General features: G+C 43.0%; 1 protein-coding gene across 4 annotated transcripts in view; it reads right to left on the bottom strand.

Moving 5' to 3' along the window:
• The window catches only part of LOC118525368 (histone-arginine methyltransferase CARM1-like), a 283,358-nt gene that overhangs the window by 71,432 nt on the left and 193,873 nt on the right, over window positions 1-18,053 (bottom strand). For all 4 annotated transcript variants that reach the window (XM_036076085.2, XM_036076089.2, XM_036076086.2 and 1 more), the window contains one exon: window positions 10,765-10,875. In XM_036076085.2, the coding sequence (XP_035931978.1) occupies window positions 10,765-10,875 (111 nt within the window). The remainder of the gene's footprint in view (window positions 1-10,764; window positions 10,876-18,053) is intronic.

The following is an 18,053-nucleotide window of genomic DNA, read 5'->3' as shown; positions in this document are numbered from 1 at the left end:
GTGTGTAGATTAGTTAAATAAACTTAAAAAAATAAAGTTTGTGTTATGAAAAATGAGTACATTCTAGAAACATATCACCTATAATTAGCAATGTGGTATTGTATATTTTTAAATATGTTAAAAGAGTACATCTCATGTTAAGTGTTCATATAAAAAAAAAACCCACGAACACAAGCATGCAAATAAAAACAGAACACAGGGAAATATTTAGAGGTGATGGACATGCTTAGTACCTTGACTACAGTGATGGACATATGTATATGTCCAAACTTTTCAAGATGTATACATTAACTATATTGCAATTTTAAAATATCAGTTATACCTCAGGGTGCCTGGGTGGCTCAGTCGTTAAGCGTCTGCCTTCGGCTCAGGTCATGATCTTGGGGTCCTGGGATCGAGCCCCGCATCGGGAAGGGCTCTGCGGGAAGCCTGCTTCTCCCTCTCCCACTCCCCCTGCTTGTGTTCCCTCTCTCGCTATGTCTCTATCTGTCAAATAAATAAATAAAATCTTTTAAAAAACTAAATAAATAAATAAAATATCAGTTATACCTCAATCAATCAAAAAAAAGGGGGGGTGAGGTGTAAAGGAAGCTAAAATGCTAACTTGAAAATATATCTATACTCCCCTGTTCACAGCAGCATTGTTTACAATAGCCAAGACATGGAAACAATCTAAGTGTCCATCAATGGATGAGTGGATAAAGGAGTTGTGGTACACACACACACACACACAGGAATATTATACAGCCACAAAAATGAGGGAATCCTACCATTTGTGATGACATGAAAGGACGTTGAAAGGATTATGCTAAGTGAAATAAGTCAGACAGAGAAAGACAAATACTGTATGATTTTACTTATGTGTGGAATCCTAAAGAAATAAAGACAACACAACCACAACGAAAAATCCCACCAAACTCACAGAAAAAAGAGATCAGATTTGTGGTTACCAGCGGTGGAGGTGGGGAGACGGGGAAATGGAGGACAGAGGTCAGAGGGTACACACGTCCACTTAGAAGTAAGTACTGGGGATGGAATACAGAGCGTGCAGACTACGGCTAAGCCGTTGTACGATGCAGAAGAGTCCAGAGACCAGATCCCTAAGAATTTTCACCACTAGGAAAAATTTCTTCTTTTCTTTTTATTGTATCTGTATGAGTTGACAGATGTTAACTAAACCCACTGTGGTCATCATTTCACAAAATTCATAAGTGAAACTACCATGCTGCATACCTGAAACTTACACAGTGACGAATGTTAGTTATTTCTCAATACAACTGGGAAAATAAGGAAATTGAGGTTAAACATAAAAGCAAACTTTTTAAAAGTAAAAAAAAAAAAGAAACTGAAGTCAATCCAGTTGTTTTTAACCAAGTCTCAGTGATGTGCACAATACATTTAGTATCAGGCTTCCAGCCTTTCTGGCTGTTTACTAAAGTGGATGTAATAAAATTTATCCATCACCAAAGGGGGTGCTGCTGCCGCGGCAGGGAGCTTGGGGCAGGGAGACTCCAGCCGCTATGCCTGCTCCCTTACTTCCCCAACTCAGACCCTGTGGGGGCGGTTACGTCTCTGATGTTATATAATCCCAGCAATCCTCAAAGTGTGGGCTCCTGACTAAGCAGCAGCATCAACAGAACTTGAAGAAATGCAAAGTCTTGGACCACATCCCTGTACCTGCTGACTCAGAAACTCTGCGGGTAGAGCCCAGCAATCCGTGTTACAGAAATCCTGCAGGGATCCTGATGCATCCTCGTCTGGAGCCACCGTGTTATTTATTCCCTGATGCCAAAGTAGTTGTGTTCCCTCTCAATAGTCACCAAACCTGAGGCCATCGGAGAATTTAGTAGATTTGGGTCAGCAAGCACAGTTTCTACTGCGGAAAGGATTTAGAAACAGCTATGAATTTCTCCTGAGACCCAGATGTTACCGAGCTGTTTAACACACTGCTCCGGCCAGTCTGCAGAAGCTCTGAGAAGGGCTGGGCACAACGCACAGCCCCCGCATCTTGTAATTGCCTGGGTTTTAAAAAGGAGTCATAAAAGGAAATTTCAAAATGCAATTTAAACACACGCTTTTTAAAAAATGTGCCCTGCCCGGCCCCACAACTCCCATTGTTGCCTGGTGGTCCCCCTCCCATGATCTCTGTTGGGTTGATTTGTACAGAGACATGGATGAAATGAGGCCCTATAATAGTATTGATAATCGCCATGGCGACAAGGATAACAAAAGCTAGAGAATGTCAGGCACTGTGCTAAGTTCTATATTGATTTTCTCAGGTGATCCTCATAAATATCTTCACAAGGGACTATTACTATCTACAAATTTATAGATGAAGAAAATGAGGTAGGGAAAGGTCAGGTAACTTAATATGGTAGGCCGAATGATGTGCCCCCCCCCAAAAAAAAGTATACACCCTACTCCCTGAAAACTTTTGAGTACGTGACCTTACGGGGCAAAGGGGCCTCGCAGATATGACTCAATTAGGGATCTTGGGATGGGGTGAGTATACTGGGTGGTCTTCATGGGCCCAATATAAACATAAGGATCTTTTCATGAGGGAGGCAGAAGGGAGAGAAGAAGATGATGGTGAAAACCAAAGTCACGAGGCAAGTAATGTGGGCAGCCTCTAAACCCTGGCAAAGGCAAAGGATAGATACCCCCCTAGAGCCTCCTGAAAAGGACAGTCCTGTGACACCTTGATTTTAGCCCCACAAGATCCACTTTGTATTTCTGACCTTCAGAACCGTAAGGTAGTAAATGTGTACTGTTTAAAGCCATTAAGTTCATGTTAATTTTTTATAGCAGCAATAAGAAACTAATACTTGCCAAGGTCACATGGACACTTGTCAAGATCACATGGCCATTACGCTGTGGATCAAGGACACAACCCCACACTGTCTGATTCCAGAATCATCAATTCTAATCCTGGCAAAGGTGTTTCGGCCTACCTTATAAGGAACAGAATGCTGACCAAGACAAGGAGGCATAGATGTTTTCTCCCATATGCCTTCTTGCCTTGTCAATCACCAATCCAGCTATAAGAAGGGTTCTTGTTAAGACAAGTATCATATGATCTCACCGATATGAGGAATTCTTAATCTCAGGAAACAAACTGAGGGTTGCTGGAGTGGTGGGGGGTGGGAGGGATGGGGTGGCTGGGTGATAGACATTGGGGAGGGTATGTGCTATGGTGAGCACTGTGAATTGTGCAAGACTGATGAATCACAGACCTGTACCTCTGAAACAAATAATACATTATATGTTAAAAAAAAAAAAAAGAAGATAGCAGGAAGGGAAGAATGAAGGGGGGGAAATCGGAGGGGGAGACGAACCATGAGAGACTATGGACTATGAGAAACAAACTGAGGGTTCTAGAGGGGAGGGCGGTGGGGGGATGGGTTAGCCTGGTGATGGGTATTAAAGAGGGCACGTTCTACATGGAGCACTGGGTGTTATGCACAAACAATGAATCATGGAACACTACATCAAAAACTAATGATGTAATGTATGGTGATTAACATAATAAAATAAAATAAAATAAAAAAGAAGGGTTCTTATTTCCTGGGTAGGGTCTTGTGGCAAATGGGGTGGCATTCCACATGGACTTTTTTTTCCCCTTAGGATGTATTTATTTATTTGAGAGAGAGAGAGTGTGCACTGCATGCACGGATGATATTATCTGCCCCAAGCCCCTCACAGATTCTTCCTGAAGAGCTACATGTTTATAGATGTAGAAATGCATCCTAAATTCTAAATGTTCAGCTGTGCAAAATGCTTATTAGTATTATTTCCTTCAGAGATTCCTTATTGCCACTTCTTAACCTTATTGTCAGTGCAAAAATAAAAAGTGTTGATGGGCTGGATAGAACTTCATGACTCAGGCATTTGGTGTCCGGAGAATGAGAAGAAAGAAGTAAGCTGCAGGAGACACTAAAAATACTGGAGAAAAAAAAGCCAGCTCAAAGAGTTGAAATCAGGATAAACTCAGAAAACTTCAAAGTATATGTTCTTCCTAGTGTTCAAGATTAAACATTAGAAGCACTTTTCAATAACTGGCCTTCGAAGCATTTTGTGAGGAGATTATCCACCCATTTAAGATGAGGAATAGCCTAAGAACCTAAGGGTTTCCAAAAAGGTCATTGTTGGCAGTGAGGTGAAGCGTGAAAAGACAGCAATTCATTTCTTTTGCCCTTTAGGATTCCATTCAAATCCCATCTCTTCTCTGACAGCCTCCCCGACCCGCCCGGCAGAGGGGAATTGGTCCTGGCCCTGGCGTTTCTCATCGCTGCCACTCACATGCATTCACGTGCACTCAAGGTCTTGTGTCGCGAATTTCACTTGTTTGAAATCCAAATGGATTGTCGTCTACCTGAGGGGAGAGATCATGTCCTACGTGTACTCTGTGTCCTCACGGGGCTTCGGATATTCGGATAGTAGAAGGCACATCACGTCCGGTAGTGCAGTCTGTTTCTAGAAAGTCTTTGTCGTACCTAAAGCACACATGACCAATTGCCCTGTGGCCTAAGTAGTGTCATCTGACTTGATCCATCACTTCCTGGAGTTCCTGTTCCATCTTCATCTCCATTCTCCTCTAGCTTCCTGTCTGTAGCCCCAAGTCAGGATCCTGCATCTCGATCTTGTAGCACCTGCTGGGGCATATGTTACCGATCCTTGCTTTGGGACCATGGGACTCGTCTCCCCAGCTGCTGGAAGGTTGGCAACGGTGGCTCTCAGCTGGGTCTGGTCTTACCAAATGCCCTCGGCCCAGAGAGCCACCTGAGCCAAAGCCACAGCCCTTCCTGAGGGAGTGTACATAAAAAAGGTGTGGGATGGAAAGGCAAAGGCCTTTCCATCCTTCAAGCCCGATGGGTAGTGTCAGCATGGGGACTCCTGTGCAATTAGATGTGCACCTTATTGTGACCATGCTGCAGCTTAACACCTCCTCTGCCCAGTACTATCCTGCCTCTTTGGTTTCCCTACACATCAGGCTCCCAAGAGCCCCCTGTGACAAAGTTCCTGCACGCAGCTCTCTGCAGCAGTCCGTTTCCTAGGGAACCCGCTCTATGACAGATCTCACACATAAATAAGGGAATGAACAATGCCCACAGTACGAGGGACTGGGGAGAGCGCCTCACCTACCGCTGAGCCAGTCCCATCTGGCCAGGGCCCCCAATACCTGGCAGTGAGCACAGCCATCGGCCCGGCCGCCACATGCCAACAGAGTGAAGTCTGGCCACTCGTGTCCTCTCCTCTCCATTGCCTCCCTCTGGGACTTTCTGCAGTGATGGACATGCTCCCTCTGTGCACTGTCCCATTCCAGAGCCATTAGTCCCCGTGGACTTTCTGCAGTGATGGACACGCTCCCTCTGTGCACTGTCCCATTCCAGAGCCATTAGTCCCCGTGGCTGTGGAGTCCTTGGAATGCAACTAGTGTGACGAAGGAATTTAAGTTTTAAAAACTAATTTACATTGAAATATAAACAACCACAGATGTGCCATGGCTTCCATTTTGAAGAGAGCAGCCCAGCCCTAGATCACGAACCCAGCAGGTCTAGAAGGGCAGTGTCACAAGGGCTCTGATTCCACCTGCCTTTACGTCCACTGCCCCATCACCTAGAAACAGCTGGTCTGACTCCTTAAAAGTCATCCTCAGGAGGCATATGTAGGAATGATGTCCCAGTAAAGTCTAATCATTAAGTGGCCCAATAATGATTATGGACATTGTTAAATCTCGGTGCCAGAGAGCTTTGTTGTAAGTTCGAGTTGTTTATAACACATAAATCTATCCATGAATGCTTACCCTCATAGTCTTTTATTCTCCTGGCCCCCCGAGGAATTAGATGGAGAGACATGACCTGTGTTTGTGTACAGTTTAAATGAAGGAATACCCCCTTCCCTGGATCATATATGTGTATGCATTTGATTAATGCCTTTTTCTTTTTCATTTGGTCTGTAGGATCCCAGAGCTTCAGCTCTATGTTTCATACGTAAGACAGGAAAAAGAGAGCAAGACAGAGCTGCCCTTTTGAGGTAGACAGGCTGGAAACCCATGGGAGACCTTTAGTCCTTCCCTGTTCTGTGGAAAAGGATGATCTCTTATTACTGACCCAGAAATGTCAAATGGGGCCCAGGGTGAGAGCACATGGCTGCACCTGGGCAAGTTCATGACCATCCTGCAAAAAATGACTCCATGTACGTGCCCTCCAGACAAGGAGTCACTCACATCATCCTGTCGGCTGAGGGTCAGCCCTTACAAAATCAGTTTGAGCCACTGAAAACAACTGAAATTGAATTCACTGCAATTTGAAAATATTCTGTTTACTTAAAGCCCAGAAGCCCGGTATGAGAAGAAGTATCCAGGCACAGGCGATGGTAGTTAAATTTGTTCATTTTTCTTTCTTGTTGCAACTTTATCTTTTCCGAGCAATTTAATGAAGACTCCAGAGGAAAGAATTAAATGTCTGCTGGTTCAATTACCAAATAATGAAAAGGTCGAAAGGAGCACCATGCGCTGTGTGCTGAGCTGCTATAAAAGCCTATTCTTAGAGGGAAAATCTTTTGTGGGCTGTTCACACTTGCATTTTGCCACGCACAAATTGTGCAGACGAGTGTCAGTATAAGAAGCAGAAATCAAGAGCTGGTATGGGTCGCCCTGCACCAGGGTGAAAAGGCCTGGCCCACAGGAGCGTCTCATGATGCCCATGGCAGCAGGTGGAGGCACGGCGGAGGCCAGAGTCTTCATCAGGAGGGACCGGGTTGGCATTAAATCCATCCTTTGAGAAGGTTCTAATCATACTTGGCCCTGAATGCACTATAACTAGCCTGTCCTTAGGGCCACATGCAGGGAAGGTCTCGAGGGCCAAAGAGACCTGCCATCAAGGATTTCAAGGACTCTGTGCAGTCCCCACAGCATTTGAAAAGCCACCCCTGCTTCCAACCTGCCCCAACTATTCACGGAAAAGGAAGATTACAGAAACACAAAAATCCTCTACAGAAGCCAAAACCAAAGATAACATAAAACCATGGCTTTTGGGATTCATTTGAACAATGGTTTTAAAGCTTTAAAAAAATCAAGTCTCACTGGAAATGATATACAAGCAAAGAGGCAGCTCAGTATAGACTCTCCTCGCCTCAACACCCACAGTGACGGTCTCTCGGCTCATGCTGGGGCCTGTCCAAAACCTTTTGATCCGTAACATCGAAAGACTCAATGGACAAGTCATTTTCACCTTTAAATTAAGTTCTTCTTTGGTTACATAAGAGAATAGCATCATTCCTAGGAAATATACACTGAAATGTTTAAGGACAAAAAGCTATGATGTATATCACTGGCCCAGAGATAAAAGTGTATGTATGGGCACCTGGGTGGCTCAGTCGGTTCAAGTGACCGACTTGATTTTGGCTCAGGTCATGATCTCAGGGTCATGAGATCAAGCCCCATGCGTGCAGAGCCTGATTAAGATTCTGTCTCTCTCCCTCTCCCCCTGCCCCTCCACCCCCTACTTGTGTGTGCGCTCCCTCTCTAAAAAAAAAGAAAAAAAAGTGCATGTGTACATCCATCTCTATCTCTTACCCACATAGATGTAAACATTTATACACACGTGTATACATATCCGTGTGGAGGGGATGAGAGAAAAGAGTCAATGATAAAGCACATGGGGTAAAACGGTGAACAACTGTTGAATCTAGGTAAACAGAATTTGGGTAGCCTTTGAAATATTCTTATTTTTACAACTTACCTATAAGTTTGAAATTATTCCAAGTTTCAAATTGTATAAAAAGTTTTAAATAGTTTAAAAAGTTTTAAAATTTTAGGGGCATGTGGGTGGCTCAGATGGTTAAGCGTCTGCCTTCAGCTCAGGTCATGATGCCAGGGTCCTGGGATCGAGCCCTGCATCAGGCTCCCAGCTCAGCGGGGAGCCTGCTTCTCCCCCTCCCTCTGCCTCTGCCCCTGCTCATGCTCTCTCTCTCTCTCCCTGTATCTCTGTGTCTTGAATGAATAAATTAAAAAAAAAATCTTTAAAAAGTTTTAAAATTTTAAATTCTTTCTCTTTTCTTCTCCTGTGGATGAGCTTCTTGCTAGAGACCCTTATAATTATACAGCAGCCACACCCCAGGTAAAAGTGCCCACAAGGGCAGCCCCACTCTGTGAGAAGGACAACAATCCTGCTGATATGTCTAATCAGGATGAGGATTCTCTTGGGGAAACCAGTCACACAGACGGTTCTAGAATGGCTCCTCCCATGGTGTACTGATGATTACTGAGAGCTTATGCTGGGGTTGGAGACAGGATTATGGCTAGGAAATGCAAGGATGTCTCTAGCTAATTTCTTCTTGTTTTTCTTTAAAATACTATAACCATGGGTATTAGGTTTTCAAGGTTTTAAAAAGAACTGATATGTCTCGAATCATCTTAAAATATATGCAAAAAAAAACTGTATGAGAAAAAGAAGATCCCCGAATTATTTATGCCACTCTTTTTGTGGGGTGGTGTCTGATACAAGAGACAACAGGATCAATCTCTTATCAGAACAGAACCTCTCTGAAGATAGGTGTAGACCCTAATCAGTACTGTTACTCTTAAACAGAATTGTGGGATGCAATTGAATGTAAGTATGATGAAATGAGCAGCACCTGAGACAAAGTTCTATGCTCACCCCCTTATCCTTAGGAATGCATTTTAAGATCTATGAAAATCTAAGAGGAGGCACCTTTAACTATAGGGTTCTCTCCTCATAAGCTTATATTCTCTTCTCCTTTTTTAGAATTCCATACTTAAAGTCTACTAGGACCATAAAGAAAAAGAAAAGGGGAGGTATGAACTGTAAAAAGTTATTTTCCACACATAGAACCAAATAGGATTAATATCCCAGAATATAGAAATCATTCCTACAAATGAATTAGAATTAGAAAAATAATTCAAAATAAAAATTGTCCAAAAAAAAAAAAATGAACAGGTATTCCATAGAAGAGAATGGCCAAAACACTGCAAAGATGCTCAAAGTCATTATTAAGTGGAAAATGCAAATTAAAACTGCAAACATCAAGTCATAAATACCAGATGGGCAAAAATTCCAAAGCCTGACAATATCAAGTGCTGACAGAATTGCAGAACAATGGCATTCTTGGTTACTACTGGAGAGAGTGAAAACTGGAAGAGCCACTTTGGAAAACAAGTGAGCATTACAGAGCAGAGTTGAAGGTAGGCCTGTCCTCTGACCCAACAATTCTACTGATGGGTATATGTTGAGGAACTCTAGCAAAGATGTAGTGGGGAGTGCTATGCAAGAATATTCCTAACAACACTTTTATAATGGAGGCCATCCAAAGTCTGCCAACAGAACAGTGAGCAAACAACTTGAGGCATTTCATACAAGGGAACACTCTCCAGCACTGAAGATAAAGAAACAACAGTTGTTTGCATCCACAAAATGATCATCAGGAACATAATGTGGGATGAAAAAAGCAAATTATAGAAGATTGCATACATTATGATTCTATTTATGGAAAGTTCATAAGGGATTTGTTTTTAGGGACAGAAATACATGTGGTAAAACTATAGAACAAGGGAATGACAAACAAAAATTCAAGATAGTGGTTACCTCTGTTTAGAGCAGAAAGGAAAAGCAATCGGGACAAGATACATGGACCTTTAATGGAAATGCTAATGGCCTATTTCTGAAGAGAGGTACAGGGCCCACATTCATTGTATCATGATCCTTTACACTTACACATTTTACAAATATTCTTTTGCATGTATCTAATTTTCAGTAAAAACTTTTAAGAACTTGTGGAGTAGCAAATGACCAAAAATATTTTATCCAACATTTGTTGGAAGGGAAAAAGCATATAACAACATGCCAGCCATTAGGCTCTTGCACTCTTCCTTTCCAAACATGCCACACTGGTCTACTTGTCTCTGGTCCCTCTTTGCTCACTCAATCCAAAGCCAACCATCACCCTGAGCTACTGGTTGTCCAGGGCTGGGAGAATATTATGCGAAGTTCATCAGAAGGAACGGCCAAGCTTCCCTCTCTGTCATCCTATCCCTCATTAAAACTCAGGCCTCCTCCAGCTGTGAATGACAAGCACATTACCCTGTTCATGCACGTGCACACATACATCCATTCTCTGCAGCTTGATTGTGTTATTATTATATCCAAGTATTACTGAAAGCGATTGTTACCTGACTCTTGACTTTGACTTAATTCTCTAATATTTGTATACATTTCATAATGGTAATAGAGCGCTATATTAAAACAAAGCATCTCCCTATCCTCCAATCGGAGCCTGAAATCTGAAAAAGCTCCCTGGAACACAGACATCTATGTTCCAAATACAACCATGTAGCAATAGCTCCTTAAGCCCAAAGTAAAATTTAAAGTGAGTGGTACAGCTATTGTCCACACAGCACTTAAGAACAAAATAAATCTAGCTCCAGGGAAGTCCGACTCCTCACCTCGGTAGGTCATTAAAGATAAGAAAACATTCATCTCCCCCAGGCCCACCTGCCACCCAGTGGATGGGGATGAAGAAAGTTTTGCTCTATTTTCAGTATCATGAAATGTTTTAAAAACTTGTTTTCCTATCAATGACTACAGTGAAGTCTGGCTTCTTGCAGCAGTAAAATCCCAACAGGAAAAAAAATCAGACTGGTAAAAAAATTCTTCTAAATGACCTACCTGGAAAAGCCTATCACCCAGACCCCTGAAGTTTACCGAAGACCTACTTAGTAGCTGCTGTAAAAATACTACCACTTACCTCAGCATATTGTGCGACTGAACTGGCTTCAACGGCATACACTCTCCTAGCTCCCGCCTGTACCGCAAAGAATGACAGTATCCCTGATCCGCAGCCAACATCTAGAACAACCTGGAGGAGAGAGCAAAGCCAACAAAGAGGTGAGAACACGCGCAGGTATCCTGGCCCCATGCCAACTTTGAGCCTTGCCATCAGACTTAAAGTACGAGCTTTGCTATTTGTAAGTGGTCTTACCTTGGCCAAGTTATGAATCTCTGTGAGACTCCTTTTTCTCAGATGTTTAATCGGGTTAATAATATCCACTTTTTAAGGTTTGCTATAGGGATTAATGAACATAAAATGTATACAAATCACTTGGCACCTAATTGGTGTTTTTCAAATCATTGCTCTTATTATTATAGTTTCTTTGTAGCATGGATTGCTTTTAGGATGTTTAGGGCCAAGAAAAGTAAAGTGTCATGAATGAGCTTGCTTATCAAATCTGTTAGCATGAACAAAATGAAAACTGTCACCAGTTTTTATATGTTTTGTATGTTTTATATATATAATTTTATATAAATAAATGTATTTTTTATTTATTCAGAAATAACTGAAGATAAAGCCTTTAAAAATCCAAAAGTGAGATATGTGCTTGTTTTTCATCCAGGCCCCTCCACAAAGTTGGGGAGGTTTATAAGTGGAAGGTAGGAGGGTATTAAGACAGTGGACACATGGAATCTACAGACACTTTTCTTCTTTTCTCTGTGTTCAGACCTGGGACCTAAATCAAGAAAATCACCATTCACTTATGCACTCACAAGCACAAGGGCCCAAGACTTGGGCCAAAACGCTAAGAGCAAGCAGTGGATGGCATGTATTGGGTCCCCTCCCCAAACACTGCCGAAGCCAAGGCCCAAATCTCAATCTGATCACTGAAATTTCAGGCTACGGGGTTCCTGCCACATCAATGACTTTGACTCTTAGCATCTTTCAGCACTAGCTTTGAGCAAGACATTTTGATTGGCTCCAAATGCTTACAATAAACATTTGAGTAAATAGCATTATTTTGTCTACTTCAGAGATGACCAAATTGAAGTGCAGATTGACCAACCAGCCCAACTTCACTTAGCAGCAGATAGGGGAGTTAGGACTTGACTCTGGGTATTTCTGCCTTCACCCAAGCTCATGTTCCATGAAACCATACACTGTTTACTTAAATTCATCTTTATAAATCTGACATTTTTTTTTTTAAAGATTTTATTTATTTATTTATTCATGAGAGACAGAGAGAGAGAGAGGCAGAGGGAGAAGCAGGCTCCCAAGGAGCAGGGAGCCCGATGCGGGACTCGATCCCAGGACCCTGAGATCATGACCTGAGCCGAAGGTAGACGCTTAACCATCTGAGCCACCCAGGCACCCGATATAAATCTGACATTTTAATACAACGATACCAATAGGCGATGTTCGACAAGGAAACAAAGTATTACTTAGTATTACTTTTTGTAGGAAATTTAGAAAAGATTCTTTTTTTACTTGATAGCAGGAAAATTTTTCCAAAAAAAAAAAAGGAAATATCAAGACGGTGTGTGCGTGCGTGTCTGTGGGTTTTAACCGCAGTACCACACTGTGCTGACCAGATACTGTGCCGTGACTCCTAAGAGAGCATGCTGTTAGTGACGGGTTCACAGTGCTCACTTACGTTAATGCTAGAACTGCGGCTGTATTCCATATGGTTTCCTAGGGTTTTGGTAATTAGGAGCATTACCAATTTAAAATGTCACCCAGGCTCTGGAATTTGCTGTCAGGCTGTCTATACCTTTAGAAATACCAACATTCCCTTCCCCTCATCCTCCCTTGGAAATACATCTTCACATGGGTCCCGCTCCATTCCAAGAACACCTACGACCATGGTTTAGGGACGGAAGGCCATTAAGGTAGACGGTACAATCCACAGCCCCCCGCCCCCCAAAAAAGATACACCAGATCCAAAAGAACCTTTTTGGAGTCTTATTCAATAAAAATATAAAACTTTAGATTCCATGTTCAGTCCAAAATATGGATGCAAAATTAGGAAACAATGGAAATTGCACCTGCTTGCTCTGGCTGGCGACAGGTGCCCTAGAAATGAGTGAATGGTGTTCTTTTTCTCTTTTATTAGGGTGCTTGAAGCACATCTTAGAACAGTGTTTTTCAGTTCCTTGACCCTGCAGATTAAAACCAAAGCAATGTTTGCCACTAGGAGAGAGAGGAGAGAGGTGATGGGGAGAAAGAGAAAAAGGTCAGAGATGGGAGGGAGCCTGATGTATGTGGTTCAACCTCTGCCAAATCAGTCCATTTGGTAGAAGATGCTCTAACAGACCCAGACCATACCTAGAGAAGAGAAGAAAAATTACAAACTAAGGCAATTTTCCAAATACCTTATTTCAATAGCTAATTTCAGGCCAAAATAACCTTATTCATTTGGTTATTTCAAAACAGAGCGTAGGCCTTGGAAAAACAGATAATGTCATCTGCTTTCCACTTGTGTATTTAAAAAATTAATAAAGCGATTTTCAGTCTGGGGCTGATAGGAGATGGTGGGGAGTGAAAGGAACATTTTGCCTTGTCTATGTAAGCCACGCAACATTGGAAAAAAAGCTTTGGCGGGCTTAGAATAAATTCTCTGGTGGAAAAAAAAAAAAAAAGGCTGAAGCAAATATTTAGGCTCTAATGGAAATATACTATCCTTTCCAGCTGGGGTTTCCAAATCTGGGAGAAGAGAGGACGCTAACACAGATAGGGTTTCTAAAGGACGTTCTCCCGACACTATTTGATCATCAAGCCTCCTTGGGATGGGAAGTACATAGTTTATCCCCGTTTTATTGATAAGGTAACTGAGGCTTGGAGACACCGCTTCCAGCTCAAGGTAACATGGCCGGTAAGTAGCAGGGCCAGACAGTGCTTGGCCTCCACACCACTGTGGCCTTCTTCTGTGTATCAAAAGATGAGAGGAAAGGGTGTACCGTGTAGAGATGAAAATCTGATCACATCACACCCTAAGCAGACACCACCAATGGTGCTATGCAGCTAAGGGGAAGGTCCCCGTCTCCTTGGAGTGTTGTCCTTGGGCCTCAGAAATCCAGCCCTGAGTGACTTTCCTGGCCTCTTTTTCTCTAATTCTCCTCTTGTCCTCCCCACCCCTCCCAGGCTCAGCAACTGCATGCCTTTCCCTGATTCTAGGCTCACTCGTGTGCCATCCTCTGCCACAGAGGCAGCTGACAGTCCCCCAGAGGTTCATGCTCTCTCAGAGTCCACAGCTCTGTGTGGCCATAGGACCACTTCGGCCCAATGGAGTGTGAGGGGAATAATCAGGGTCCCTTCTGGGGGAGGGTGGCCGAAGGTACACTGTGCCTTCCCCACGCTCTCTGCTCCTTATGAAGCGGCACTGGAAACCAGCTCCTGGAGCTAAAAGGAGCCCAAACCCCTGGGTCACCCCTTTGGGAAGAGCCACTCAGAACACACTGGGCATGGCAGGAGAAAGAAAGATTTCATTACGTTAAACCACTGAGATTTAGAGACAGTTTGCTTTAGCAGGTGGCTTACAGCTGGGTGAAATCCCTCATCTCATTTTTCTACCTGGGGAAGTGAAGACCAAGCCCAGAGATCACATCTTTGGGATGCTTTCTCTCACCTCCCCACACAGTCAGTCTAGGCTGGGCTCTGTGTGCCTGGTACATGGCTCTCCAGGAGAGCTTACTACAGGATACTGCAAGTACTTCTTCATGTGTTTGCCTTCCCTGCTGAGCCCATGAGCTCCCCAGAGACAAAAATCACATCATTTATCTTTCAGCCCCTAGTACAACAGGAAAACAAAAACCATTAATAAATATTTGTTAACTAAATGGCTGAACGCAATGACTTAATAGGGCAGTCTCCTCATTCCAACTTTGTCTTGAACTATCTCTGGAAAAGGCTTACGACTTTTTCCAGCCATTTGAACTCTGGGAGTGTCCTTGCATGCAAAGCTAGCAACCAAAGAGGCTAAGCCCAGGATGCCCTTGCCTTATTAAAGACTTATATCCTGAACTGTTTCCCCCAACCTTACCTTCTGCTTCCTGGCCTATTTCTTATTTCTTGGCCTCCAAGCCACCTCACAGACCTGACATTTATACTGTTTCTCTTCATGATCTCTGTCCTTCCTCCTTGACTTTGATCCCAACATGTCCCTTGGGTCACTCTTGTGACCATCTGAGGCAGGCTTCTTGGAAGGTTCCATGTTCCTTTCTGCCCCGGGGCCTTAGTATATGCTGCTCCCTTTGTGTGGGGTGCTCCCCGCTGCACACTCTATGATACCAGTCTATGGCAAATTTTTTTTTTTTAACCTACTCAGTGCTAATTGTGCTGGATCTTTTCTATTTGCGTCTCTAGATCTGTGCTCCACTATCCTCCACCTGCTCTTTGTCAGGAGGCTAACCTATGTGGACTGCACCAATGGCTTCCTTGCCATTGGACTCCAGGTGGCAGCAGTCAAGAGAAAGGACAACAGGAAGTCAAAGTGAGGACAGTGAGGTCAGATGACTTATTCTCCTGGTTTCCTCCTTCCTGGGTCTCCATGGATTGGATGTCCTCGCTACCCAAAGCCACAGTTCCTACTGGGCTTCCATCTTTACAGCTATGACCATCCTGTCCAGTCTCCACTCTTGCTAGTGCCAGGCTGCTTCACTTCCCTATGCTGGTTCCCTTAACTATGCCCATATCTTGGTGTACAGTCCCGTTATTTAACTCTCCTAAGCACTGTGTCGGCTGTGCCATCTCTCTCTGGCACAGTCCTTGGCTGATACACCAACTCATCCTTCAGATTCCAAATGGCTCTCCATGAGAGAAGACATCCCTACTCTTTGCTCCCCTCCCAAGCGAAGTAAAGTCCTCCTGTTGTATGCTTTCTTATCATCACCTCCTCATGCCCTTCCTTTATAACACTCATCACAGTTATAGTTTTCTATCCAATGAATGATTATTTGATTAATGTCTGCTCCCCTGGACTGTAAGGTTGATTAAGGGAGAGACTTCCATCTGCTTCTCACCCACCACTGAATCCCTGATAATAGCACAGGGTCTGGCACATAGTAGAGACACTCACTAAATCTCTGTTGAACAAACTAAATACATAAAAATGTGTCTCACCACCACAAATTGGGAACCAATCCATCACCCAGAAAATATTACCTCCTAAAAAAGCACCTTCTACCAGCATAACACATCCTCTCCAATCTAGCGATCCTAAGCATCCTTCAAAGGATGATACTTTTTATATTGCCATATTATCATTACACTATGATCCAGCTGGCTCTTGTATACAATGCTCCTCTGGAGACAGAATACATCCTCAGCTGCCCGTGGATACACAGGCCGTAACTGAAGACACGGCTAATTTGGGGCTTATATGGGGAGCATAAGAAAATGGTGTGAAATCCTGCCAGAACAAATAGGGAAAAGTCAACAATTGGTCCATGTAATAGTGGCCAAAAATTCTGAGAATTTATTTGTAAATAAAGTAAGTTTGAAAAATATTAAAAAGATAGGGTCATCCTTTTGCTTATACAGATGACTTTAATTACATGCTTTAGTGGTTTTCCTGGGCAAAGAAATCCTGCAAAATGTTTGGACAGGGCTAAAAAAGCTCCAAGTGGGTTCAAAGCTCTTTATCTGGATTTACTAGATTAGAACTAATGAGGAATATCTGGGTCTTTATGGAAGTGTGAAATAAAATTATTCTTGAAAAATGGAGTAAAAATAAAGTAAATATGTACCATTTGTTTTATACTTATTATGTTGTTAGGCCTGTGTAGGCATCACCTTATTTACTTGCAAGGACAGCTCTATAATCAGAGCACTATTATTTTCTCCACGTTGTAGAGGCTGAGAATCTGATGAAGTTCAAGCTGTGTACTTAATAAATGGCAGAGATGAAATTAAAAAAAAACAACACACCTAATTCAAACCCTGCTCTCTTAACCACTCCTTTCATCTTCCAGCTACGTTATTCCTTGTACTGTTCAGGCTACAGTAATACTGGCCACATGTAGCCTTCTTTTTGCCCCTGGATTTTTGTAATTGCCTTCCAAGAGTGAGGTCCCGATCATCCCACAATCCATTCCTTGAGTTATGCCAGTTATTATTTATTATTTATGCATTCTTTCTTTCTTTGCTTGAGCATATCAATTGCTGATCTGAATTACAATCCCCCAACTGCAATTTTTCTTTGCCCTGTATGCCTAAATTCTGTGCCCAACCCACCTGTCCACTTCCATGGCCAGCAGTGCTTCTTCCGGCCATCCTCTTACTAAAACTGCAGACACCCCCACCAAACCACCCACAGTGACACACGCCCCACGCTCCTGCAGCACTGTGCACACTACCACCATTACCTGCCATGGACTGCCTTCCTCCATGGACTGCACCTGACTCTGCCACTGTCCCAACTCTTGACTGACAGATGGACTAAAAAGCTTCTAGGTGGTAACAGAATGAAGGAATTGCACGGCCTTTTGTGGTCAGAGAAGAAAAATTCCAAATAATCTCAAGGCCTGCAGAAGACATCCCTAAAGAAGACTTAAATCTTGTACAGATAATTAGCGCTTTCGTTACGGCGTAAGAATCCTGACATGATAGCTCCTCAGAAGACAGGATTCTACATCTGCTGTGCAGTGAAACTTGGTTTCAACCAAAGAGCTGTCTGTATTTAAATAATGCATAATTAGTGCTTAGGAAACCTTGCTTCATCCTGCCTGGTCTTCTGGAAGAGGATAGATAAACCCATCACCAATCTTTTAACCACCTTTCCCCCAGTTCTCCCATGATTATGGAAAACACAGAGTATGTTGATCACTCTTAGTTTATCTTCTGATGATTAACCCCCTTCATATGCTGCCAATGGTCTTGGACGAGTGCACCTAGCTCTAAAGCTTTAGACACTCCATTGGACATCTATTAAATGCCTCAGGTTACCCACTGCCAAGCACTACTAGGGACTGGGAATGCAGAGATGAATACAGAGAAAGAGATGTCTAAGAAAGAAGCATGACAATATGTTACAGTGGCAATGATCGAAGGATATAAAGGGCACAGCAAGAATATGAAGGAAGAATATTCCATCAAGGAGTCTGGAAAGACTTCAGTGAGGTAAACAGAGCAATGAAAATTGAAAGTTGAGTCAATGTTGTGCTCTTGGCATTGAGGGAGTGGCTGGAGCACCTGTGAATAACAGAGCCAGTCACATTTAGGAGACAGTAAATTTCCTCAGGAGCACGATCTGTATGCTAGAGGTAGAA

The sequence above is a fragment of the Halichoerus grypus genome, chromosome 14 (assembly GCF_964656455.1).
Source record: "Halichoerus grypus chromosome 14, mHalGry1.hap1.1, whole genome shotgun sequence".
NCBI lineage: Eukaryota > Metazoa > Chordata > Mammalia > Carnivora > Phocidae > Halichoerus > Halichoerus grypus.
Note: the sequence above shows the minus strand (reverse complement) of the source record. Positions and strands in the feature narration are given on the sequence as shown.